Source organism: Lepisma saccharinum, chromosome 24, assembly GCF_977018435.1.
Source record: "Lepisma saccharinum chromosome 24, izLepSacc3.1, whole genome shotgun sequence".
Classification (NCBI taxonomy): Eukaryota; Metazoa; Arthropoda; class Insecta; order Zygentoma; family Lepismatidae; genus Lepisma; species Lepisma saccharinum.
The window spans coordinates 49,981,983-50,009,550 of NC_139252.1; the positions used below are offsets into that span (position 1 = coordinate 49,981,983).

A 27,568-nucleotide genomic window follows, 5' to 3' on the forward strand; every position below is an offset into this window, starting at 1 on the left:
ACTGCGCCGATCACCCCACTTTCAAGTGTGTTGTCACAATAGATGGTTCTAACTGTCTTATACAGCGCATCGCTCTACGTGAACATTTACGTCTGAAATAAAAAGTTGATCACGACTTTCAGTACGCACCAAGTACAACTCGTTGATATGGACATAATGTGTACTTACAACATGAGTTAGTTAGGGCTGAGCCGACACAACTTTGACCAGATATGAATACCGATATGGATACACTTACTGATTCCCACCGATACTGATGTCAAATGCTTGAAAATTGTAACAATTAAAAGTTGTTCCAAATATTGATTAATATTAGTGTGCGAGTATGCCACTCCAGTTATATGCATCAATTTACCAGAATTTTGCTTAAAATATTCATAAATTATGTTAGAATATAAAAAAATACCTGTTGTGTAATCACAAAATTAATTTTATCACTTAATATTGGTACAAAATGAATGGAAACTTCGAATTTATTTTAACTTCCAGTATAACTAACACTTTGCGAAAGTGGCAATGTGGCAGATCCTACGAATGATCAAAATGGCGAAAAAGTATCAGCTGGTATCACTAAATAAAATCCAGCCGATACTTTCTAATATGGATACACTGGCATCAGTATAGCCCTAAAGGAAATAAAAATGCCATAAACGGAATATACTATACACTATGGTATTTATTTATTGTTTGGTGTTCAAAAGTCACAGTTATCTCTTCTATATTTACACAGATCAAATAGTTTCATATTAGACTTAGCTCAATGTCATCTTTGGGTACATAATAGCCATTAGTAATTTGGCTGGTCGAATCACTGGAATGAATGGCAATATAACAATTACAGTGAAATCTCGATTTTACGTTTTTCAGGGGACCAAGCTGGAAAAACTTAATGTGTGGAAAAATGTAAAATAGAGGAAAATTTTATAGCATTTTACTGTATTGGGACCATTAAGATTGAACGTATAATGCAGGAAATTGCAAAACCAGGGAACGTATAATCGGGGTTCCACTGTATATTTAATAGTTACGTAAGTCAAAATTTTTTAAACCCGAATTAACCAAAATAAGCTATATGTTTCGGTTTCAATTGTAAAGTATTTACAGTAGTCTGGGTATCAAACCCAGAACTCCTTGGTTACAAGGCAATGATGTTACCACTGTGCCTACAGGAAGGCCCCTCTAATGTAAAGATATTCTCAAATGGAATTTAGCATATGGGCATGAAAATGTTCTACAAACATGACACTCGTGCCTTATTTTAATTCACAACTTGTTATCTGTTGCAAGATTGGTACATTTGAAGTATTATGAAGTAATTTGAACGGTATAGGCAAAAGGTGTAAGGCAGAGGTGTCCAAACTTTATTCCATACAGGGCAAGTACTTCAGAAATTGGTCTCGGGCCAAATTACATTCTATGTACAGTGAGATCCATGAGTATTACCATGCAAATTGTCCATCACCATGTTCGTGCCATTTATTTGACCCAATAAGAGCTTCAAGAATTAAAAGAAAACTCAAAACAAGCTGTTGACAACTTCTGCACCAGCATAAATAAAAATCTAACACTTACTGAAAATAGTCATGGACAATTTGCCAAGCAATACCAGTGGATACTGTACTAACACTATAGATAATGTCTCAAAATAAAGTTAGAGGTTTTGTAACTAGTAAGGCAGGCTACTTAAAAAACTTAAATGTAGCCCACAGGCTGTAGTTTGGGCAGCCCTGGTGTAAAGCTTGAACCGACACAGATTAGAAGATAAGAGATATGTTTTTAATAGCGAAAATGAAATCAGACATACTAAGAATTGAAACTGAGCATCCATATTTTTAACCACTCTTTGTGGCAAAAAGTTAAATTTTGTAAACATCTAGAATAAAATTAACGTAGATAAAAATTGCCTTTCACCAGACTTTCAGATCACTAGCATTTATAAGTAATTTACAGTAAAAATTTTAACAACAATAGTTTTGGTCACAAGGGCTGTTTACACAATGGACAAAGGTTGTACTCTTGCAAACATCTTCTAAGACAATGACCATGGAAGACATGTTTGCATGGTGTGATTCTAGCAAACCTCATGTCATCGAGACAAATGGCACACTGAGTTCCACGTTCCTCGATCTCTTCGAAAGTGGCCATACGATATTTGTCCAGCACAGCACGTTGCGCGACTAAGGGAACCCAGTAATCCTCAAACGTTATAACCCACGGCACATAGATATTGGTGTACAAGGCCACGAGACAGAGGAACCAGTTGCTGAACACGATTTGCGCGGTGCATGCAGCCGACATGCAGATGGCAACACTTCGTGCAATGACGGGAATCCAGTACTCTTCAAGCTGCTCGAACACATCCAGTTCCAGTCGTTGGACGAGTCTCACGAAATACTCCGATCCGTTAAATTTATGCTGCGTCAGAGCAAAATAGAGAGCGGTTACTGCAACGTAGGTGTAGCTTGGTTCCAAATGGTTGAAGTGCATGGTGAACGTAATGAGCACCATGCTCATTGCAACACCTTTTCCCAGTCGTACAACAATGAATGTGGTTGTGAGCTTTAGGAAGTCTGCGGTGTTTGTCTCGTGAAGAATCTGTGTCCATTGTCGAGTCTGAAAAGGATCAAAATTAGGAATTGGTTATTTTCTCATGGATTTGTAATATTATTTAATAGTCAATAACATTAATTACGAAAATAGTCACAATACGTGCCTTCTTTTTGGGTTGATATCGATTCTCTCTCAGAACTGGAAAGGTTAGACATGATAAAGCATCAAGACGAGGACTGAGTCGAACACCTGATGTCCTGTGTAATTCTCATTGATAACCTATGTAACTGCTTGTAAATGGAAAAATTACAAGATTAATTGGTACTCATCCGATATTCGACGGATATAGACATATCGGTTTATCAGTAAAATTACTGATCCGATATCACTAAAAGTATCTCATAATTTAGTGCACTTTTGTGCCATTTTGTTGTTGTTTTTATGGATATAAACAAATAATTGTTATGTCCTACCTTTTTTAAAAGTAAATGTCTAGCTATATAGCTTCTTTTGCATTACAATCATCTGGTAACACACATTTACGAGGGTCACTATTTATATTTTGAGCCTAACAATGGAAAAACAGTAATTTGGCATTGAAAACTGCTTTATTGTTTTTCGAAGTATTCTCCTTTATGGTCAATACACTTTTGCATTCGTTCGAACCATTTGTCAAAGCAATTTTTCCAATCTTCTTGAGACACATCCATAATATGGTTTTGAACGCATCAACGGCATCTTCCGCCGACGAAAATCGTTGTCCACGCAATTTACTCTTGACATTCGGGAACAAGAAGAAGTGCCAAATCAGGACTGTACGGCGCATGACCCATCAATTCGATTTTTTGACTATTCATAAAGTCAGTTGTTAGACGAGATGTGTGACAGCTGTCATTGTCTTGATGAAGAATGATCCGATGGCGTTTGTTTATTTTCCGTATTTGACCGAAGACCTCTGGCAAACAAATTGTTGTGTACCATTCAGACTTGACCATTCTACGTTCCTCTAAAGGCCTAACTTCAATCAGTGTTGCCAAGGCTCAAAATATAAATAGTGGCCCTCGTAGAAAGGATGTCAGTGAACCATTCAGGTTCTTCAAGGACCATTTGAATTAAATATTATGTCGATCAGTATTGGGGAAAATTTCATAAAGAGTTCATCTCTAAACATTATATTGGAATTACATAAATTTAGTAGTTTTGCTTTAAACCATTCAAGAATAACCATAACCCCACAGCTCTACAGCACCTTGGCGGGCCTTGGCTTACCTACCGACTGCTGGTCTCCCTCCCACACTGTTCCGCCGTCACCTGTTATAGCGTGGAGGTCTCAGACCAGTGTTGGGGTGACGGGTGATCAGCCCGACGAACCCCCAGCCGTTATTGTAGGTCTTCTCGACCGGGTTACGCTCACTCACTCGGAGCTTCCCAATTTCCTCACGAATTACATTTGGATTATTAAAATAAGTGTCACTTAATTGCAAAATCCAATTTTCACAAAAACTGGCCTCCTTGGCAGAGTGGTTAGCACAGCATGTTACGAAACCAGGGGTCCCGGGTTCGAATCCCATCCTGGCTTTGAGTGTTCTTTGTGAAAGTCCTTTCATCAATTTCATCATATCATTACTCGTCGTCGTCTTCATGATTAACCAAAAGTGACAAAAAAGCAAAGTAAAATAAACCAAATCAATGAATAAATCCATTTTTCACACATTACTGGTGCAAAATAAAATGCAAAGTTCAAATTTTTCATAATTTCCAGGATAATTAGGCTCCATGGGATTTTTGCAGACCCTGCGAAATACCTGACTCCAGAAAAGTATTGGCTGGTATTTGTAAGTAAATCTGCCCAATACTGACGCATTCGCATCAGCTCAGTCATAGTCAAGATATGAATAAAGAAAGAAAATCGACCAAGAGACAATATGACTGTCTCGTTTCATGGAAGACCAATGTGATCAGGGATGAAGTATTACCTGTCTTGCAAATAACCTTTCCAGCCTTGAGGAACAATTGAGGTTGATCTGTGTTGTAATTATTGTCTTACTTAATCCTTCACTAAACTCTGTACTCATTATTTAATGCAAGTGAAATAGATTTAAAATGTAAATTATTGGTAATTATGTACTCACTTTCCAACATTGTTCAGTGCTTCATGATTTTACTTCCTCAAACCATCCTTTTAGGCATCAACCGGGCTCCGTTGCCTAGTTCGAGCATCAGACGGACCTTTCTCCGGGTCACTTTTGTGTTATCCCTGGCCTTTCGAGCAGATACTGTCAGTTTGTATCACATGGATTACAAAGACCAACTCTACAACGAGATCTTTCATTCTCGTACCTCCGAACACTTGGGGTTGTTCTCCGACGTGGCAACAGTGCAAACTTCTGCCACCTGCCTAATTTCATGGCCGTGTGTTCAATAACTTAACATAACTAGCCTACATAAAGAGGTCACTCGGTGACCTCCATGTGCAAGGTGCATAAGTCAGAGACTTTCTTAAAAGGTTTTGCAGATTATCTTAGAAATTTAAAAAAGAAGTATGTCTTGAAGCTTTCCTGGCGACAAATTAAAATATTATTTAAAAAATAAGTTTACAGGTGAACTGTAGTTCTCGCTAATCCGTGAGTAATGTCTCGTGTGTTGTCTCACTATGTAACACCAGGCTAATTCCATATACAATGGACTCTTTTTAATTCGAACTCCAAAGGGCTACGAAAAAGATTAGAATTATCCAAAATTCGAATTAACCAGAATATAATAATAATAAAAAAAACAATGAACTAACACACTGTATTAAACATAAAACTGCATTAATACGAAAATAGTACACCTTATCTTACAACTGCTATGTTTTATCCATATCTCCATCCAGGAACAGTACTCTTATTGAAATATTCGCATCACGTGATTGTTTTTCATTCTTTTTTATTCCTTTTTCTACCTCTCTAAGCACTTCAACTTTCTTATCTAATGTTAAGCTACTGTATGCACCACGTTTCGACATTGTGACTCCACTAAAACACACAGACAAATGACCCCTTCTGTCTGGCTATCCGCTCCCCTCTCAACTTGTTTCTGAGAGGGTGAAGGTCACATTCCTACAAACAAAAACCCTGGGGATTCCCGCTGCCCTCTCTTATCTGCCGTTGGCACACCTGTTCACCATAAAAGCAACCTTTTCAAGAAGAAAAGGGGGACGAGTCATCCATTGGAATTTCTTATGTAGCAACCACTTTGGTCTTGCAAAGGTTTATCTTAAATTATGGGAAACCTGACTTCGAATTATCCAAATTTAACCTTCAAAATTTGAATTAAGTAGTCATTGTTAACATTGTTTCAAGGGGAATGTGCTTTTGTTTGAATTATCCAAGTTCAAATTAAAGAGAGCACACTTTGTAAAGTGTTAATGTGAGAGGTTGGTATCTTACCTTCAGTGATCGCTTGAGATAAACTAACACAGTGTAGAACAGCAAGACGTAGAGGCACGACAGGCGTTGGTCTGGACAAAGAGCTTTTTCTGCAACCATGAAGAACAAGACCTGCAATGTAGGAACTAGTGTTGATTTATAGAATCCACAGTGTAAGAAGCCCCCTTATTTATTTTATTTTTCATTCACTACAATAAGGTATCTTGGTTTTCAATTTTTTAAATCAAAATTCACTTGCTACTATAATTTTGCCCATAATGAACAAATAATCTTGCAAAGTACAGCACTTGTATAAATTTGTGATATAAATGTTGTGAACAAAGAATCATTTGCCCTCAATACCTGGTGGAGGCATGTGGTGGTTTGGAACGTACTTTAAACTGTAGATCCAGTCCCAATTAGCCTTTCCATGCATAAACTGGACCTAAAACCAAAACTCAAACAATCAACTCTTGAACATCTCCATGTTACCCCTTTCATATCTACAATACAATATAAAAGTACAAAATAATCTAACACAGTTATTTTTAGTGTTTTTTATTTCATTTTATCTGCAACGTTTCGTTCTGGTTTCCCAGAACTTCTTCAAGCTACACTAAGATATACACATACAATAACACAACCTCTCATGGCCAGTCACTTTACACTTCTAAGGAATGTGTCCTTATTTCCTCCTAAGTAAACTGTATTTTCCTTGCAGGTGTTCCTTACAGCTGGCTGTTTCTCCCCTCCTCCCCATCCTGTAACCTACTCTTCTTGTCTTCCCTTCCCCCCTCCTTCTGGTGGCACTGACCTTCCCTTTCTCCTTTAACTCATCTGGCAAGTTGAAATCTTCCATTTTTGTGCAGAAAATTGAAGGGAAAATTGGAATGAAATGGGTGAACTGATAAAAAAGCATGTGGAAAGTAAGTTGGTTAAGTTTCCTGAGCTACCTCTCCTCACCCCAAAGCATCCAAAGCTAATAATGAAGTCAATTAACAGTAAATTGTGAATACATGGTGTTTATGATTTACATAATGCAACCGGAGGATAAGTTCCTTAGGAAAATATTTGGACCTAAAAGGGATGAGGAGACAGGTGAGTGGAGAAGGTTACATAATTTGTATTCATGTCCAGATGTTATTAGAATAATTAAATCAAGAAGACTTAGGTGGGCAGCCCATGTGGCACAAATGGGAGAGGAAAGAGGAGTTTACAGGATTCTTGTTGGGAAACCTGATGGTAAGAGACCTGTAGGAAGGCCAAGACGAAGATGGAGGGACAACGTTGAGATGGACCTAAAGGAAATCGGTAGGGATGGAAAAGCGTATATAGATCTTGTTCAAGATAGGGACAGATGGAAGGCCTGTGTTGCTGCAGCCATGAACCTTCGGGTTTAAGAAGGCTAGAGAGTGAGTTAGTTATAATCCAACCTACATTTCGTTAATAAGTACACTTCAAGTTTCAGGCCAAAGTTAAAAGTCATCGATAGCTTCTGCAGTTTCATGTACAAACTGCACACACAGGCATATATCTTTTTGGTCAAGTGTAACATCATTTTGAACTCTTGAGAGAAAACATGATAACACCAGGGATGACCAATTCTCTGGGACTAGAAACTGACTTGAATTCGTATTCAATGTGTGCATCAAAGAATGCCATGTATTGCATTTTGAATCACATTGATATGTATAATATGACGGCAAGCACACATGATAACTTAAAGGAAAATGGATATGATATACCTTCTGAGAATGGATTTGAGGCATCTTTTGAAATAGTAAACACTTCTTTTGAAAAATAAAGTATACTAAGGATCTTTCTGAGAGTTTCATAAACATCGAAAAACCACTATTAACATCTACGTCCAAATCAAAATCTGCTGGACTGCATTTACAGGAAAATCATGTCTCCGAGAGATATTTGATGTCCGATGAAGCACACCCTACTTGCTCTTAAAACATTTAAAGGGGATTAGTTTTTTGTAATTTTGTTTCTTACATGGAAAATATTATTTCAGCATTTCACCATAAGTTTTCAGCTTTCGAGTTGTTACCGAATTTCTTACGAAAATACGGGGCTGTAGATGCTTACTGATATTTCTCTACAATCTGACATATTTTTCAAGCCAAATTAACCACTTGCTTGCTCTCCAACTAGTCTTATTAAAACTCCATTACAAAATAAACGGGACTGTGTTTTTACATTATTTTGCCATTGCCAACACACAAGCCTTCACAATAGTACATTTTATGATCAACATCGACGTAAGGTGAAACAAAGATGATTTTTACTACACTTGAAAAGGCTCATGGTATTTGGAAAATATACAAAAACAACTTAATTTTTTATAATATACGAGCCTATTCTACAAAACTCACCTTGAATTTAGCAGTTTTCACTACATACATCCACCATGAAATCTTCCTCATATTCGATAATAATTTCTCCAGTTACACACCTCGAACACACAGCTGCAATCACAGACTTCTAGATACCAGACTGAAAACATGGGTCAACTTGAACTAAAACATTTCAAAGCCGAGGGATACTGTCATTGCTGCGATCATACCATATTTCCAACAACTATTTTGAAGATTGTAAGTCATTGTGAGTCATTGCATCACACAAGATTGCAATTTTTAAGTTCACTAAGAAGGATATAACTACATATTGCACTCCACAAGTGATAACAATTAATTACTTCATAAATATGAAAACAATAACAAGCTATAATTTGCAGCTCCGCCATATTTCTATCCCCTTGGCTATGCCCAAGCGAAGATGCTTGGCTTCAAACAAAAGCATATTGTTTCCAGACCGTGTCTAGAGGCCTGTGGCTGCAATGCACTCTGAATGAAGTTACGAGTCCCGTAAGAATCGGTTGCCCCTGATAACATGTGACCCCAGAAAATTTGTTTGTCCCACCGTCACTATTTTTACATAGATTTCGTATATTTTGACTATCAATAATGACATCATTATAATTCCTGAAAAATGTTGTGTACACCCACCTGTTACTCTTCCCACCACTTGCACCACCAGAAAAAACAAATGGTATGTTTCATCCAACCACTATATTAACCACAATTTAATAATTACACATAATTAATGTTTCAACATAGAAATATTTGCAGTTAGGAGTAAAATTAAATATGATTACCTGATTTGTGAAAACCTGAACAGCATTTAGCTGCAAGTACAGATAATGAAGCCAAGTTAGCAATAGGTTGAACTGTTCATAGTAGAAGAGCCCATCTATCAGAAGCCACAAGACCGCCATGCTCGCCAGAGACCTGTAATAATAATAATTATTATGATAAATTATTCCTGAACACAGGACTTACTAACCTAAAAGTATTTTGTAGTCCATTCAGTGTCCCACATTGCATTTTGTAAATTGAACTGTGTGTGCACGCAGCTTTAAAAATCGTGAGATCATTGTGCTGGATACATTGTGAGTACAGTTTCTTCTTGAACATGTGGTTCAGAAGGGTTTTTCTATCTAGTTTTAAAATGGTTCTAATGTTCACATATAACCATGAGGCTTTCTGTAAGACAATTGAGGTTGGTTGGAATTCGATGCTCCAGTGGGCTTATTATTCATCTATTTCATCAGTTCGCAATACATGATCTTGCTGAGACATAATATGTTCTTTGAACTGGATGTCCACTGTACTCAACCCGTATATTTACAGATTCCGCATAGCATATAATCAATTTATAGGCAGGAACAGAATTAATTTTACACTAGTTCCTATCCTTGAGTGGCATGTAGAGAAAATTAAAATCTGAAGTGGTGAGAGTTTGTTTTTAAATCCACTTTATGCACAGAAAGGATTTAAAGCAGGATCCAAACCACTATGCGACTCCACTGGGTATCAAACCTGGGACCCATTGATTACGAGGTAAGGACGTTACCACTACATTATTGGGAAGGCCCTGAAGTGGTGAGAGTTTTCACTCGTGAACCACATGCCTACAGGAATCCCAGGGATGTCAAAGATTGCCATTAAGTTTCATAAGTTTTCTTATGTGCTACCTTAATGGAAACGGAAATGGAAGAATTGGTAACTACAAATGAATCTGGCGATGAGCATTCCAAGGAAGATTTAGATGATGCTAATGTTCCAGCAGCAGTGGTAGGGATGATGTTAGTGTGTGCCAGGCGCGGATCCACGGGGAGGGCGATAGGGGCAATCGCCCCTCCCAACTGCCATGGTTGGGATATATTATTATGCCTAATAATATTCAAGACTCATTAGTTGTGTTATTTTATCACCACGGTTAACAGGCTCGAGAAGTCCACTTTATGCTCACGATAGGCTAATCGGAACTGGTCTACAGTTTAAACTTGGATCAGAACGAGTCTACAAGGTGCCTTAAAAGGGAATCAGACGTGAGACCACTGCAGAGAATGCGATTTTATTTTTTTGTTTATTCTTTTTACTTCTCATATCTGACAGTTTAGCGTGACAATTCGAGGAATTAAGATAACAACAGAGGCGTATCAATGGGTGGGCGAAGTGGGCGAGTGCCCGGGTCCTTGCGTCCCATGGTCTTATTTTAATTTTTTTAAATGTAATAAATAGAAGTGAGAAAGATAGATGGAAAGGGCTAAATTTTTTTGGCCGATAAAAATACAACATTTTAACAGGTTATAAATTCTAGTGAAACATTACACTTTGACTGAATACGTCAACTATTTAATATTTTAAATAAACCGTGATAGCCATCTGAATTTAGAATATTCAGGAAGCCAAATAACAAAAATGAAACCTTCTTTTACAAAGGTCGATAAGCAAAAACACAATACTTGACTTCTCATAACTTAGCGGTTCGAGAACATCGAGAAACATTATACACAGCATAAATTAAGGAAACTTCACGTATTTGGTGAAATTTCTTTCGAAATATGACCAATTACCACAAGAACATTTCAGACGTATACAATAAAATGAGATTCACAATAATTATCCACATTCTGAAATTCAAAATGAACTGATACAAGTAAAGAGCAACGATGACAAAATGGCTACAAAGAAAAGTAAAATTAGCTAAATCCAGAAATTTACTAACTTCACGTTCAGTTTCAATATTTACTTTCTTTAAGTTCGAAACTACTTCTTTTACATTCTAGATTATTTTATAAGTGAACGTGACCTAACACAAAACAGCACAACAATGTTTAACATACAACAGTTATTGTTCATTGTTGAAGCTCGTTACAGTAGCTATGAAACTATCCAAAAACAGACGACCAGACACGCATAAGAATTACATTGTACTTTTACTAAGTAAAAGTTCTTCATTTCGAATTTCCATTCAAAGTGGAGAGATGCTGACATCTGCAGGATAGTATGTAAGTTTTTGAATTTTATTATTTTTCAGTCGCTTTTCTGTAATTTTTGGCTAATAGTGACGATGTGGATGAGTGATGATTTCATTGAATTAAAGAAAGGGCACTTCCAAGGACACCAATGGCCAATTCGAGATTAGAACACGGGAACTCCTGTGTCAAGATCGAAAGTCGGCCACTTAACACACTCGGTCACCGAACCGACGTGTTTATGTTATTAATACTACAGGGTGGCTCAAAAAGACACTTAACAGCCCCGGTACAAGGCCACTGTAGCGCGCAACATGGAAATGGTGATGACCAATCGTTATCAGGCCAAGGGGGAACCACATTGACGCCACCCGCACGGTCGGCGGCCATCTTTATGTCCGCCATCTTGAATTCAACTTCAGAATTTTAAATGGGAAGGGGGTGATATGATATATCAAATCAGGCTAGAATTTCACGAGAAATGCAATGGTGAAGTTTTTTTTATGTATCTTTAACCAGTAAAAAGTTATGACTGATTTCTTATACCAATTTGCTCCTTTTCGAGATGTTAGAAAAATGCCTTAAAATTTGTTTAGCGCATCGGTAATGCATCGAGATCAAAGTGACGTCTAGGGAGAGAGGTTCGCATGCCATTGCACAAGATTTTAATCGGATACATCCATGAAGAGCTGTGCATTATGAATGGTTGTCGCGAACAATTATAGTGTGACGCTTCCATTAAATGAAAAGTCCTTCACAGTGACAAGGCTAATGTTTATGTTCATAAGGAAGTTCATAAACAGAATATTCGATGCTTTTTATCTGATAACCCATTTTCGACAGATCAAAGCTGAATGGTTAGTGCTGGTAAGTTAATGGTGTGGCGTGCTGTGTGGAACACGACTGGTTAGTCAATTTTCTATCAGCGGAACCTTAAATTCTTAGGGCTACTTGGATTTGTTAAATAAACAGTTTTTTTTCATCCTTGCTTATGGAAGAAGGTACTTTTTACACAGTTTTTTTCAATAGGGAGGAACACCAGAACAGTATGGGAACGTTGTGAAGCAGTTTCTGTCCAAAGTTAGTTATCAGATGACAAGGGTCGCATATTCTGTTTATGAACTTCCTTATGAACATAAACATTAGCCTTTTCACTGTGAAGGACTTTTAATTCAATGGAAGCGTGACACTGTAAATTGTTCGCGACAACCATTCATAATGCGCAGCTCTTCATGGATGTATCCGATTAAAATCGTGTACAATGGCATGCGAACTGCTCTCCCTAGACGTCACTTTGATCTCGATGCATTACTGATGCGCTAAACAAATTTTAAGGCATTTTTCTAACACCTCGAAAAGGAGTAAATTGGTACAAGAATTCAGTCATAACTTTTTACTGGTTAAATATACGTCGAAAAAACCTTCACCATTGCATTTCTCGTGAAATTCTAGCCTGATTTCATATAATCACATAACCCCGTTCCCATTTAAAATTCTGAAGTTGAATTCAAGATGGCGGACATCAAGATGGCCGCCGACCACGTGGGTAGCGTCAATGTGGTTCCCCTTGGCCTGATAACGATTGGTCATCACCATTTCCATGTTGCGCGCTACAGTGGCCTTGTACCGGGGGTGTTAAGTGTCTCTTTGAGCCATCCTGTACATTGATTATATTTATTTTTCTTCACTTTCTGCCACTTTTGGCTACTCGCGAAGATGAAGATGATGGGACAGTCATAAAAATACCCATTCCCAGGCCACCATTTGAACCGGGAGCCTTATTAATGCTATAGATGTTCAAAGCTGTTTGTAAAATATATATAAACCCTGTGGCCAACAGGTCTTAGAGTGCCAACTCAGAGAATCTCATCACCGCTGCTGCATACAGCTTGATAGATTAGATTGCAGAATGAATGCTAGTTATTCTCTTTATCTGCTATTTTATATACTAGTTATATCCTGTGTTTTATATTTGTGCTAACAAAATAACGGGTGTCCCACTAGCTTTCGAACCCGAAAAAAAACGTTATAATTTCCGAACAAACATACATAGGAAAATGAAATTCACAATACACGTACCTTGTTTCATGCTGAACACGAGTCAGGGTTGAACATAAACGCACGCGTCAAAACAAAGACGGTAGATGGCGCCAGGGGAAGTGGTGCGTGTGGGTTAGTGTGATGCACGAGTCCCTGCATCGCGAGGATGGATCGGTACACTGTACCAGAACGCGTGTTCATTGTAAAGAAATATTGGATATCGGGATCGTATCAGACCGTTCAACTTCAATTTTGACGCCGTAAACGACCATTGAAGGTGGGAGTTTGGTGAGCAATTTCCCGACAGCGTATCATTGGACCCATCTTCTTTGAAGATACAGTAAACACACAAGTTTACTGACACATCTTCAGTGCATTTGCGAATCAGCTGGATGATGAAAAACTGCGCCGCAGTTATTTCCAACAAGACGGAGCGACATGCCATACTTCCAACGTGTCCATGGCAGAAGTTGAGTTCTTTTTTGGTGACAGAATCATCTCCAAAGGATTGTGGCCGCCAAGATCCCCAGATTTGTCATCTCCGGATTTCTTTTTATGGGGTTTCCTTAAAGGTTGTGTTTACAGAAACAAACCACGATCACAGCAAGAGTTGCGAAACAACATCGAGAATGCGATTCACGAGATCACACCGGAGACTCTACATCGGACTTTTCACAATATGGAACGCCGTGTAGAAACATGTCTGGACGTCCAGGGAAGACACTTGCAGCACCTGCTGTGGCGATCATGTATTCAGCATGAAACAAGGTACGTTTATTGCGAATTTCATTTTCCTATGTATGTTTGTTCGGAAATTATAACTTTTTTTTCGGGTTCGAAAGCTAGTGGGACACCCTGTATAACACAGGATTTTCCTGAAGGAACTTGGATTCTGGCTACAATACAATTATGCCTTGTTTCCATATTAAACACACTTTGCTAACGAAGGCAATTTTTTTTAAAAAATAAAAGCACTATACACGTTAAGTTTCCACCCTACATCTCATCGATTCTTGTGATTCGGATGCCAAGAAAAACTGTAGGATCTCTCCCGATAAGGTTTTTCCCTACCGTTTGGTAGGAGACGTCATGGAAGTTCCACCTAGGACAATGGGCCTGCCTCTGCGTTGATGGCCCTATACTAGGTGTGATAGTACATGACGTTTTCCGAGCTTTTCGAGTTTGGCAGCTGTGGAATATTGCTGGGTCAGGAAGGTCCTACTTTTGCTCAGCATACAATGTTGTTATGCTGGGGTGAACTTGGCCAGCTTACCACGGTACAATTACAGTAATAGCAGTAATCCCTGATATCTTCCATGTTACTTCAGGAAAATGTAGCTATGTAATGAAGTAAGTATTGATAGCCAGCGTGTGTGTGTGTCTGTGTAGGTATGCAAATAGTAGGTATGTAATGTAAGACCACTAACGGTTTTTCCTTTTGGGTCTGCGAAGTAATTCCTTAAGCTTGTAGGTTAGGTTGAGTGATAGGTATTTCAAGCGCTTTGTGTAATTTTTATTACCTTAGATTTAACCATGGCAGTATTGCAGACTCAAATGGAAGAATGGTGTGTTAGAAGAGATCGATGTGGACATGAAAGCGAGATCTTGTTATACAGAGATGCAATCGACATTTATATGGAGTGCATTTGCATGCGATATATCAAGTCGATTGCAGTTGGTTCTCCGGCGCAAGGCTGTAAAGTACAAATGGCTTTGCGTCCCTCTTCCAACTGAAAAAAAGAGGCCCTCACAGATGGTCGAGACGTTGACGGCGTTGTGAGGCTTTGAACTGACATCTACCTCTACCAACCAAGCCGCATCTTTTCAGGATCTTAAGAGACATATAGGTATTGCCCAGGAACCCTCGACAGAATTATGGAAGCTATTGCACCGACAGGAAATCATATCATATGTCCTAAATTCACGGCCTCAAAATCAACAACACAAGGATGTTCACAGAGACTAATTCTAGGTCCAGAATTGTGGAATCTAAACCTGGAACCATCTCTAGAAAAATTAGGAAATATTTCGGGATCAAAAGCACAAGTAGACTATGCAGACGACGTAATAATTGTAATATAATATAATTCAAGAACAACGTTGGAAAGGAAGTCCAGCATTGCAATAAACTCTTTCGAGGACTTGTGTGATACCTTGAAATTGATGATTGCCACCCAGGAGACCCACTTTATAATCCTGCAGAGTAAGCTGAATGCTAATAAACACCCACAGATAAAACTCAGAGAAAATTTTTAGAAGAGGTAAGGAAGTTAAAAATCTAGGTGTGAAATTACGAGAAATACAACGATGACATGGATTATGTAACTTCAAAAACTGAGTCTGTAATAAATAAATTGGTATAGCAATACATTCAGACTCCCTATGTCGCTTATAAACCCATACATATTCATAATCCACAACGGGAATGTTTTTTTCGACGGACCAATCTGAGTAGACTATCTACAATATACTAAAATAACTATCTACTTCACTTTGAACCCCTTAAAAAAGCTAATCCGTAGAGCATAGCTAAAAGAACCACTTATTGTTAATATAAAACAGTATAATTGTAGGTTCTGTTCTGTACCCGACTCTGAAATTCGCCCCTCTCAACAGTAATTTCTGCATCCGCCACTGGTGTGTGCGGCCCTGTGTTGACAAGTGCCACTCATTATATTTTTAGAAAACGGAGGGTTTCACTCTGACCTGTAGTGTATTCGGTTTCATTTACCTGCAATGAATTTCTGCTTTAATTGTGTGTGAGGAAAGGTGACATCTGAATATTGTTTGATCTTCACAATTCCAAACTTTTGTAAAAGTTGAACGGATGCTAATCAATCATCATGTAAGGTAAGCATTATGTTGCACAATTTATTCAACACACAAATATATATTCAACAATGAAAGAGTTAGTTGCATAAAGCTACAGAGAAAAATGGGAGGCAGCCAGGCCGGTCTCCGTGGCGGTATGGTTAGAACAGGACGCTATGATGCCAGGGGTCATGGATGTTCTTTGTGAGTGTCCCTTCATCAATTTCATCACATCATCACTCATTCTCATCTTCGCCATTAGCCAAAAGTGGCAGAAATGCAAATATAACCAAATCAGTCAAAACCCTTTGAAGATCTGTATTTGATACTATCCTGTCAGCTAGTTTTTGATGCTTTCAAGTAAATGGTCACAGTCTTCTAGGTGGCACAGTGGCAACATCGTCGCTTTGTGCTAAAGGAGTCTCGGGTCCAGTCCCAGTGGAACCATAGTGGTTCAAAAACTCAAGTGGTCACCAACTTTCTAGAAAGTTATAAGGCTGACAATTTCCCAACTGTGGAAACCCTATTGCTACATAAGACTAGTGTGCACATGCCATTTTACACAAGCTTATAGATTTTTATCAGATAATTGCGGTGCTGTTGTTGGGAGACTGTTTCAGCAGGACATTATTGCAATTGAAATGGAACGCATGTAGAAGCATCCATGAAACTATTACACTGTAAGTTCCAGATTGGTACATCACCATTTCATTATTGTTCCTCGTAACAGACTCTTTCGAAGTGGAACAAAGACGATTTATTGGAACCTGCGTCCCCATCTACATTTCACTTCAGCCATCACCCCAGTTTTCCGATTGGACTCTTCCAGTTCGCGCATGCGCACTAATGATAAACGGGCACAGCCTGCAGTTTGAATAGTTGCTATGCCACTGGCAACACTGAGAGGCTTGGTATTGTTGGGGGAAGAAAGAAGAGAGCGGAGCGACGCGAGGTGACCTTGAACTACCAGCGGACTTTAGTGAGAGGCAAAATCACTCGATCATCGAAAGGTGTAATGTGTGTTGCCTACCCTTGTGCATTACTTGCTGCAGCCTTACGGGAAAGTTTGACTGTCGGCCTCACTCCCACATGCCTTAGCTGAGGTAGGCGATCCAACCATTTACGGGTGACGTGTGGTCAGCACGACGAACCCACAGTCGTCGTTGTAGGTTTCCATGATCGGGTTACGCCACTCATTCCTCGTTCGTCGTAGCTCCTCAATTTCCTCACGATGGTGGGTGACCACCGGTCAGTCCCATACACTGGTCGAAACCTCAGGAGAAAAGTTATTACGTTTATATTAAGTTATAATGGCAGTACCGTTATCATGACAATAGATTCTTATAATTCAAGGGATGCGCATACAGACAGGTTAATGAGGATATTTTTTGACTGGAGATGACATCACGTTGCCAAATGAATTTTAAAAAATCAGCGTAGTTGGTTATCGTGAGATTAGTTTGATGTTCGTATTGGGGCAAGGAGCAATCTAGCAGCTAAGGAAAGTAATATAATATGCGGAAGTTTCTTTCCAGGTAACTTTACGCATTGTTGTCCGTTATTCATGCCAGAATAATGGCATGCATAAATTTCCAACCTTCCCCTCTTTTTTCCCGGAAATCCTGTGGAAACAGTGATAATTAGTTGTAAATAATTGAATGGGCCATTGTAATTAGAGTTACTAATAGAATTTTCAACCAAGCTCGCACTATATATGAGCAACTCGCAGTGTGATGATTCATGCAAATTAAAAGTTTACAGATGAACTGAAGAATGTATGAATCGCTTGCTCAAGATTGACATGACACGCCTGCCAGTTTTGTATTTGGCCTATGTATATGTTTGTAGAAATGCACGATAACAATTTTGTAAGGTAGTCTCAAATCATTGTGACGTATATGTTATGTCTTCCAGTGGCGGCAATGAGGGGGCGAGGGGCCGCAGTTGCCCCCCACCCTCACTTTTTGCCACTTTTGCTCCACACTATGCTAAACCTTATGTATCAAGGTGACCTGTTCTTGCCCCCCCCCCTTAGTTTTGAAACCCAATCGCCGCCACTGATGTCTTCCTTTGTTTATTCTGACGAAAGAATCATGTGACTTCCAGCTGCATCTGCCCCTGTACCCACGTTTTTCTACACCAATGAACATTCTGGCGTGAATTGATTTGCGTCTAACATTGCTAAATAGTAGATACAATTATGACAACATTAACCACAATTGAACTATTATAATGTTTCTTGAAATACTTGAGAAATGCTATAGATCGTTGATCTGTTGTCACTGGTATTACTGAATTCAACTGACATTATGAAACACAAGACCTCCCCCTCCCCAACACGCATTGGGTGGGGGGGGAGGTCGCGTACAAGACCGGGACACTTTTGCACCGCGCAAAGGATACCAAGTCAACCACTTTTGCCAATTTTTTCTCATTGAAGCCTCGTTTCGTGAAACATGTAATTGGGAGCCTCCCCGATGGCGGAGTTGTACTGTCGTCACTTTGTAATCAAGGAATCCCGGGCTCGATACCTGGTGGAGGCACATAGTGGTGTAGTCCCACTTGGAACTTTAGGTTCAGTGCCGAGTAGCCTATTTGTGCGTAAAGTGCACTTTATATATAAAAAAATACCTTAGAACTAAGCGCAGCTGAGTGAAATTGATGTTCAGATGCTGATCCGTACCACTACGGGAGAATTAAATTTTGGGGCATAACTACACACCTATGCATGGCAGAAATTTAATTCCCTACCTTTGGGGCATGTTTTCAAGGATAAGCAGGATCGTTGCTCCACTCACTTTTGTCACCTAAAATTAAATGACCACCCTCGCAGAAAACAAAAGAATTACATTTGTTATATCTTCCTTAGTTTTGCATAGCTTTTCTGACACTTCTGGTTAATGGCGACGACAATAACTACATGAAATGGATAAAACCAGGACTCGAACCCGGAATCTCTGGTGGCGAAATTTTGAGTACAATACACCACACACACGGTCTCTGAAGTGTCGCGTAAATTAACAATAAATCGACAACGAACATCACGGTTTGTGTTTCCTTTTTAATGTCCATTGAATTTCATCTGGTCACATTCTTTTATCACCCTCATTTTCAAGAACATATATAGGGAGGGGTCCATTGTGTCTGGACCCCCCCGGAAAGTACCAAGTCCAAAATAAATAAGCAAAATACTGGTTTTCTGTTGTATAATATGAAGTTTACTTCCGCAGAACTTACATAAAGATAGATTGTGATTACACAGCTTTGCGCTGACAGTGTCTGCCAAATATCATGCGTACCACTACTAATAAAAATACGCCTAAAAATAATGATCAGGAAGTTTACTTTTCATCAGCTGGAGCTAATAACCTTTTTAGTATCTATAAATAATCCATATAATTTTTTGACATCAATTTCTTTGGTAGGACAGCTGTTTCTACACAAAATTTAATTTTATCTAGGCATAAGCTAGATAATGAATATATGCAGTTTGATCATCTTGTGCAACAATTATTAATTGACGCGCTGGATATATTATTCTTTCCACCACTTATTAATTTTAACCTTTACTATTAATATATGTGAGACACTCGTTCGGACTGCCGAAATATAGTTCTAGATTCGTGAATAGTTCATTTTTAGACAAAAGTTATAGAAAACTGACGTCAAATAAGAAAAGCACAAACAAGAAATGTTCAATGAACCGAGCGAGTGGTGACATCTACAAAAAAGAAATCGGACCCTATCAGATAAGATTGTTACTGAAGAGTCACCATTTTTATGGTAGCTCGGACCTGGAAGTAGTGGCGCTAGTGTCGAATGTTTTAAGTCAAAGGTAAAGTCTGCAGATATCTTGCCACTGGAGTGAAGGAACGTAATCGTACATTTAGGACATATATAGTTCCAGCAAAGATATTTTCCACAGTGACTTACAACTTAATGCTTTCACAGATTGTAAAATATGCTTCAAATACAACGGGGATGACGGTTTAAGGACCTTGCCTGAGTTTACCAATCAGCATCCCTAGAGATATGAAGCCCGTAGCCAAAGGAACTATGAGTAATGAATAGAACAATGCAGCTGACATCAGCAGAACCATGCTATAGTATCTGGCGGCGAATGGTATGAAGAACAGGAGGGATAGCAAGCAACCTGGAACAGAAGAAAGAAGGAATTAATCGATGAATTTACAAAGTTACTGCTTGTTGAAACTTCAGAGTACTGTAATTTAGTAACGTAACTAGCGTGGGAAAATTGACAAGTAGCATCAATACCTTATTTTAAAAATAATTGTGACTCTAAAAAGTGGACTCTAGGTAAGAAAGTTTACCATAGCCTGTGGAAAAGGAGATGCTGTAGCCACCTAGCTTCGTCAAACGGCTGAACGGCAACTTGAAGATACGAAACCACGAACCACACATTAAATATATATGGACCGCGACTCAAGAAACTCAGAGTGATTTACTAAACTTCATCAAATTACATTGTAGGGTGCATTGTTTGGGTAAATTTTCCGTATCCGGAAAACGGCTGAAACTAGCTAGTTGTCAATTTCAATATTCGTACTTCTGCATTGAGAAACATTGTTGAAGGTGGCATTTCGCTTATTTCACGGAAATAAACTCTATTTGCGACATATCGAGTAAGTTTTCTTCGTTGTTTCTTCCTTTCCGCAACACGCGAAATGGCGGTCACAGTTTCATCACCGTAGTCGTTATGCAATCATAGGCGCAGACTCCATGGGGCTTGGGGGTGGGGGGGCTCGAGCCCCCCCAATGTTAATGATGTGGGGGCAGAGCCCCTCAAATAATTTTGCTTAAGAGGATCTAATGTATTATTTTTCTTCTCTTGTAAAGTTTACTCTGAATTGTGCAACATGAACTTAACTTTAAATACACATTTGAAATGTTCTAGACCCACAAATTTGGGGGCTGAGACCGCTAAACCATCAACTTTGGGGGGGGGGTCTAGGAACGGAGACAGCATAACAGATGACTTATTACTATATACTAAGTATATAATTAAGAGTATTGTTAACATTTTTACTAAAAAGAGTTTCAAAATAACGAGGTGATATGACAATTATACCAGTATGTTGTTTAGTGAATTCTGAACAATTTGAGGTCGTAAACACAACTTTCAGGCAATATTGATATGTACGATGTTTAGTTATCCTCGAAATCTATTCCTCTAGTACAAAGAATAAGGGGAAAATAATTCTAAAGTTTTTGAGTTTATTTAACACTGGCTTACAGTAAAGTACGCAAGGAAAGCTTATGAAAAGTCTGTATTGCGAAAGCGGGAACGGCTATGATCAAAGGCATTATTGCTAAAGCACAGCGTGCTATGTGTTTATTTATTATTGCAAAATTAAATTTAAAAAGTAAAATATTGTAGCAAGAACAAAAAAGTAAAACTATTTGCCTGCGATTTGTGTTAGCATTTATGTAAATAATTAAATAAAACTGTTAAATATTATAAATATTCGCTATTTTTATGGGTACGTCAACACTAAGGTTCTTTGCACCCGTCACATGTCCTTTCTTTACAAGTCTGTTGTGGACATTAAAACACACCCATGCCCTCGACGGGACTCGAACCCGAGACCTCCGGATCAATGCGACTTCAGCCGACCACCCAACACGCTCGGCTACCGAGGCCGGCATAAAACTGTTATGTTGGCCTCTTAATGTAAATACATAGCCTACTTTTAAATAAAAATATTAATTGTTATCTAAAAAAACAAATGAGCAGATACACGTTTTTCATGTTACATTTCATTTGCATGAGGAATATAATAGCTGCTTAAAAACTGCTATACGAAGACGTAATTTTTATTTTAAAAAAAGGGAGTGAGTGAGTCATTCATTCATTTATTTCAGTGATCAGAGCCCCCCCCCCAATAATTTTGACAAGTCGGCGCCCCTGTATGCAATGTTTCCACCCCACTACGCCTAGAAAGTTCAAGATAAGCGAAATTGAGTGGTCCGCGATCGGCACAATTGCTCATTATTTACCGGCGAAGAGGAATGTCGGCAATGTGAAATTCGTTATACTTTCTAATTTTGGTCTCCTAATAGTGAATGTGCAGTTGAAGTTTGGGGCTCATTTGGGGCCAGATGACTCCGGCCAATTTCTAACTTGCCTTTAACACGGACTCTATAGAGAAAGCCGGGTAGCCGGAGCGGAGCGAAGGCGGGGCTGCGGTAGCGGTAGCGGGCGGTAGGTCAATTACCACAGGGGCGGAGCCCGGAATCGGTGGGAAATTTGAACTTTAAAAAAATATTTTCGTTTGAAATTTTTGGGTCCAAATTTCCCACCGATTCCGGGTTCCGCCCCTGGGATAATTGACCTACCGCCCCTACCGCTACCGCGGCCCAGCCTCCGCTCCGCTCCGGCTACCCGGCTTTCTCTATAGAGTCCCTGTTAAAGGTATGTAAGAAATGCAAAATCACAAACAATACCATGCTCTACTACGTCTTCAACGCCTTTCAACTGTACCACGCATCCAGCACACGTCATTTTAAATACGTTAAGCACGTTCAAATGAACATACGTATTGAAACATGTGACCAGTAACCTAAACGCGTGTTTGGAAACACTGACTCGGATTACGTCATCACACACAGGCTACATCCACCTGGAAGTAAATGGATGCAAGAGCTTTCGTGCATCGGTCACACATTTATATCGAAAAGTACATGATTTACAGGCAAAATTCAATGAACGATGCGAGAAAACACTTCCCGGAACTTCCACAAGTCTAAAGAAATTGCATTCGGTAAGTAATTTCTCCTGTAAATTTTAAGAAATCCGTTTTCAGGATACGGAAAAATTACTCATTATTTGTGTTACATTTTATGTTTAATGTAACATATTGAAACAAAAAAATCCTATTGCTCGTTTTAAACATCAGCAATAGTTTTTATTTCGCGTTTAACAAGTAAAGTAACTACTCGTCAGTATATTCAATTTATCTGACGCCACAAACTGTACATGGGTTTATTGCTTATAAAGGAGAAAGCATCTTAGGTCAAGAAATGCACATTTGTTGACTCGATTTCACGTGTTCAGTTTCTGACATTGTTCCCTATCTGCATATTGCAACACTAGAGCATAGATTTGTATTTCGTTTCAATGGTTAAATTAACCTCGTACCGTCGTTTCGTCTTTACGAGGACAACAAGCGATTGGCCCAACCTCTATACAATTTCAATTAACTTTGGATATCTGGGCCCTCGGAAGAGTAGCAAGTCCTGGCGGGCGATACCTGTGTGTGGGCTTTTTGAAGCAGAGGGATCGAAAACCAGTCGCACGGGTTATACATATCCGCAGACTCAGGAAAACTTGGCCAGTGAATAGAGAGGGGGAGAGGACATTGGTTATGTAAAAGCTCATTAATTTCCGAACCCTATTCATGACTAATGCGGGATTTGGACGTACGAACCGCGGTTTCAATAGTGCGTAACACTAACCGCTAGATCACGGATGCTGAAAAGCAAAGCATTCGCAGAATTTTCTGCTTGCTACGCGAAAACGGCACAAAATGAACGTCTCCGAAGAAGAGACTAGACAAATACATAATTCATGATGACGTACTGCGTTCTGTTGATGGCCAGGTCACGTGTTTCCCCGGATCATGTTTCTCCACCCCATCCCCTGCTCCATCGCTGGGCGCTCCGCAAACTGTAAAACGAACGTAACCATGTTGACTTTAAAAAAATCTTGGTCGCCCTTGCTCGCAGGATATGAGATGATCTACGATTGAACGACGTAACGTTTGAGGAATAAAGATGAACACTGCGGAGAAATGAAGGTAGCCATGTTGCGTTTCGCAGCAATATTTCGCTACTGCTTCCCTATTTCTTCGGATGCGTCTCTATTTCGACTACCTCCTCCCGTCGAAATATATCAGTTATTTGTTTTACTTTACAATTCAAGGGTTTGGTGTGAAACATGGTGACATCTTGGTTATTATTAAGTTTATTAAGCAGAAAGGTTGTTAGATGCTATATACATAAATTGTTGTCGTGTTGTGTTTACCAGAAGCGTTCAATGAACCCGATACTAATTGCATGGCATGGCAATGACACGCGAAAATTGAAGGATGATTCTTTGTACTTTTTAACTCAATAATAACCAAAATGTCACCATCGAGTTGGTGTTGATGCACAGATAGGCTAATCGGGACTGGACCTGCTGTTTAAAGTGGGATATGAACCACTATGCAGCTCCACTGGGATTCAAATCCTGGACCGGTTGATTACAAGGCGGCGACGTTACCACTACGCCATCGGGGAGGTCCGCGTACTCCTCGAGTAGCCTATATGAGCTTAAGGCCATCTTATACACCTTTCCAATATTGAGTATCTCCTTTTTCAATACTATATATAGCTTATGGAGAATTTGTTCATGATTATCTTTACAATCGGATCTCAGGAAATCTTTAAATTTTACCCGAGCACTGAGATATAACTTTTCTCACAATCCATGATTTGAAACATTTAATTGTCATTTTAGCTTCCCAGAATAAATAAATTATTTTTAAAGGAAATTGCGAATTGCTTGATTTTTCTCGCTCTGGCGAGCACACCACAGGACATCACTTTCGTGTAGGGGCAACGTAGCATTTGCTACATGTTTCGAGTATAAAGTCAAGGCAAATGTCTTTTTGGTCTGTGTAATGCAGTCCAGACGTCTGATAAGTCAAACAGTACAGCTCAGGAAAAACACACTTTGATCCACAACAAAGTATTGGAAAGTTGAATTTTGGCTGATGTTTAGATAACATTAGGGCAGGGGTTCCCAAACTTCTTCGTTCTACTACGGCGCCCTTAGTGTTTCAAGATTTTTCCGCGGCGCCCCAGTCAGAATGTAGGCCTTGCAACGCTCACTTAGTGTAGTTAGGTTGCTTGCCTTAAGTTATAAAAATAAACGCATATTTCAAATTCAGAAACATTTTATATGTAAAAAGTACTAAATAAGCACATATTTGGAACAATCATATCGTTTCAGTGAAAACAGTGGGACATTTCGCGGCGTACACTTCGGGAACCACTGCATTAGGGGGAGTATTTTCACAAAAATCCCCAGGTGTCCCTCCTTTGGTTGTCCCCTCAAAGATCAAAATTCGCTTAGGTCTATTCTAAAGAAAAAACGTAACGATAATTCATATAAAACTGAAACTCGGCAAAATTTTAAATTCCAATAGGGCTATAATTCCAAACCCATGGCGCTACATATCTGCTGTAAATAACTGTAGGTAATTGAGTATACAATTGTATGTCAGTATTATAATATACAACATAATATAAAATATAATACACACACATATATATATATATAATATAAAAGTAAACATCAAAATAAGGCTCGATCCTGGCACAAACACCTTAAAATAGCCACTACAAAAAGAACAGAGCAATCTTTTCGATTACTCTTCTAAATTAGCATCAGAGCCAGATCGTATATCAAATTAAATATTGGTGCAAATATTTCACTCCATTACTGTAATTAACCAAAGGGTGTACGGATACGTTTGGCTCGTAATATCTGTGCCATTTTATTATTTTTATCTAGTGTGTATGCATTTTCATTAGGGTACATATTTTATTCAGGTCAAATTACAACACTGCGTTCTAATATACTTTTATAGTATTATTTGAAAGTGCGGCAAGAATAACACTTTTAATCGAACATTCAAGACATGCGAATATATTTTACACTCACTGCATTTCAAATATCACGCCAAAGTCTCGAATCAGACAGATACACTAAACATCGTCACGTCTCGATTTTAAAGATGTCTGTCTTGTTATCTGCCTCGTCTCTATAATTTCGAGCCTTGTATCATTCTTGGCTCGATTTTTAAAAGGTAGACTCGGTTCCTTCAAATACAATTAACTGTAGCATCTATGAATAAAAATATTTAAAGAAACTGGCAAAAAATGTTTTTAAGCAATTTTCAAGTTAGGTTAGGTTTGATGTGATAGTACAGTGGGATCCATGAGTATTACCGTGCAAATTGTCCATCACCATGTTCATGCACTTTATTTGACCCAATAGAGCTTCAAGAATTAAAAGAAGACTCAAAACAAGCTGTTGACAACTTCTCCACCAGCATACATAAAAATCCATCGCTTAAAAACACATAAGATTGTAAGAGAAAAATTAATGAAAAGAATCATGGACAATTTGCACGGTAATACTCAGGGATCCCACTGTACATTATTCTATACACCAAACGATTACAATAAAATATGACTTTTTTTTTGACTAAACAACTTTTGCCCGCCCGTACATCAATGTTTCTTGTGTAGTAAGACACGAACTTACTACTTTTCATTACTTTCACATTAATTGCTTCCTTGTCAATGTCTATTGTGAACAAAGGAACTCGACAAATGTTTTATAACTTTATCATGAACTACCAAATTCTACGTTGCCTGGAGTTTCGAGGTCACGACTCATGTTCAGTTAGCAACAGTTTACACAAAGGCTGACTGCATTTGCACGAAGCGAAAATTTGACAGGAAAACTTTCCATAGCATGTTGCTATGACTACGAGCATTCGAGGAAATCCCAGCTGATGAAGCATTAGGGTACTAGGCTACAAGTAAACCAGGAAGTTTCTTGCAAATTAAAAGAGTACAAGGGGAAATAAAGGAGGTTAGTCTCTTTTTCGTTTTCTCAAAACAAGTACCTGCAGTTGCATGTCTGTTGTCGAGCTGTCGCAAAGCGGCGCGGTATCTGTAAGGATTTCCTACCATCCACCTCTTGCACACAAGAAACGACCTTCAAAAACACCTGACGATCAAGGCCCGGCCGGAGCTGAGTCAAAATAACATCGGGTCGACAGCCGGGCTATATCCCGTGATGTAATCCCGTGCGTGAGCGAATAGTAGCGAGAAGGCTTTGCAGCCTTGGGAGGAGATTCCAGAGGGGGGGAGGGGGGGGGGTAGCGTACGGAAGGTAATGCACGCTACTAGCATTCGAAGGGAGATGCGCGAACGTCAAATTGGGCGCTGTGGATTGCGTCGCTTAAGCTTATATTGTATTAAAGGAATGCGCATTAAAACAGTTTTATATTGTGTGCCAGACTGCACCAGCTCGTTCGCAGACATTCTTACGAGCCTGATTTGCACTGGTTTTTATTGATCATAAAGAACTAGTGCTAAATCGCTGTCCGGGTCATTCGTTTTACCTTATTGATTTCCTTTTGTGTACAAGTTTCGGCAGCCGCGGAAAGTTCAGACCGATGGAAGACACTCAGAAGACAGTTTTCGTGGCGGAGTGGTCACCGACGTTTTTCTGTCACTTTTGGCCAATTGCGACGATGGGAATGAGTGATTGCTTTGCTTTATTTTACTACGTTTTTCTGCCACTTTTGGCTAATCGCGAAACTGAGGATGAATGGTGATATACTGT

General features: G+C 39.0%; 1 protein-coding gene across 1 annotated transcript; it reads right to left on the minus strand.

Annotated features, from left to right (window-relative positions):
- Positions 1–667: 667 nt before the first annotated feature.
- LOC145978457 (uncharacterized) lies at positions 668–26,957 on the minus strand. The gene is made up of 5 exons (XM_083111105.1): positions 26,844–26,957; positions 20,143–20,293; positions 9,124–9,256; positions 5,982–6,092; positions 668–2,613 (listed from the first exon to the last, which is right to left on the minus strand). Exons 1-5 carry the CDS (start codon positions 26,908–26,910, stop codon positions 1,978–1,980), a joined length of 1,098 nt encoding a protein of 365 aa, XP_082967231.1. The 5' UTR covers positions 26,911–26,957; the 3' UTR covers positions 668–1,977.
- Between the last annotated feature and the right edge of the window lie 611 nt (positions 26,958–27,568).

Excerpts from the sequence above, each read along its gene's own strand:
- LOC145978457 (XM_083111105.1), bottom strand. The coding sequence starts at position 26,910 with ATGGTAGGAAATCCTTACAGATACCGCGCCGCTTTGCGACAGCTCGAC. Across the intron at positions 9,257-20,142 it reads ATGCTGATTGGTAAACTCAG|GTCTCTGGCGAGCATGGCGG; the intron begins GCAAGGTCCTTA and ends TTATTATTACAG. Across the intron at positions 2,614-5,981 it reads ATCTCAAGCGATCACTGAAG|ACTCGACAATGGACACAGAT; the intron begins GTAAGATACCAA and ends GATCCTTTTCAG.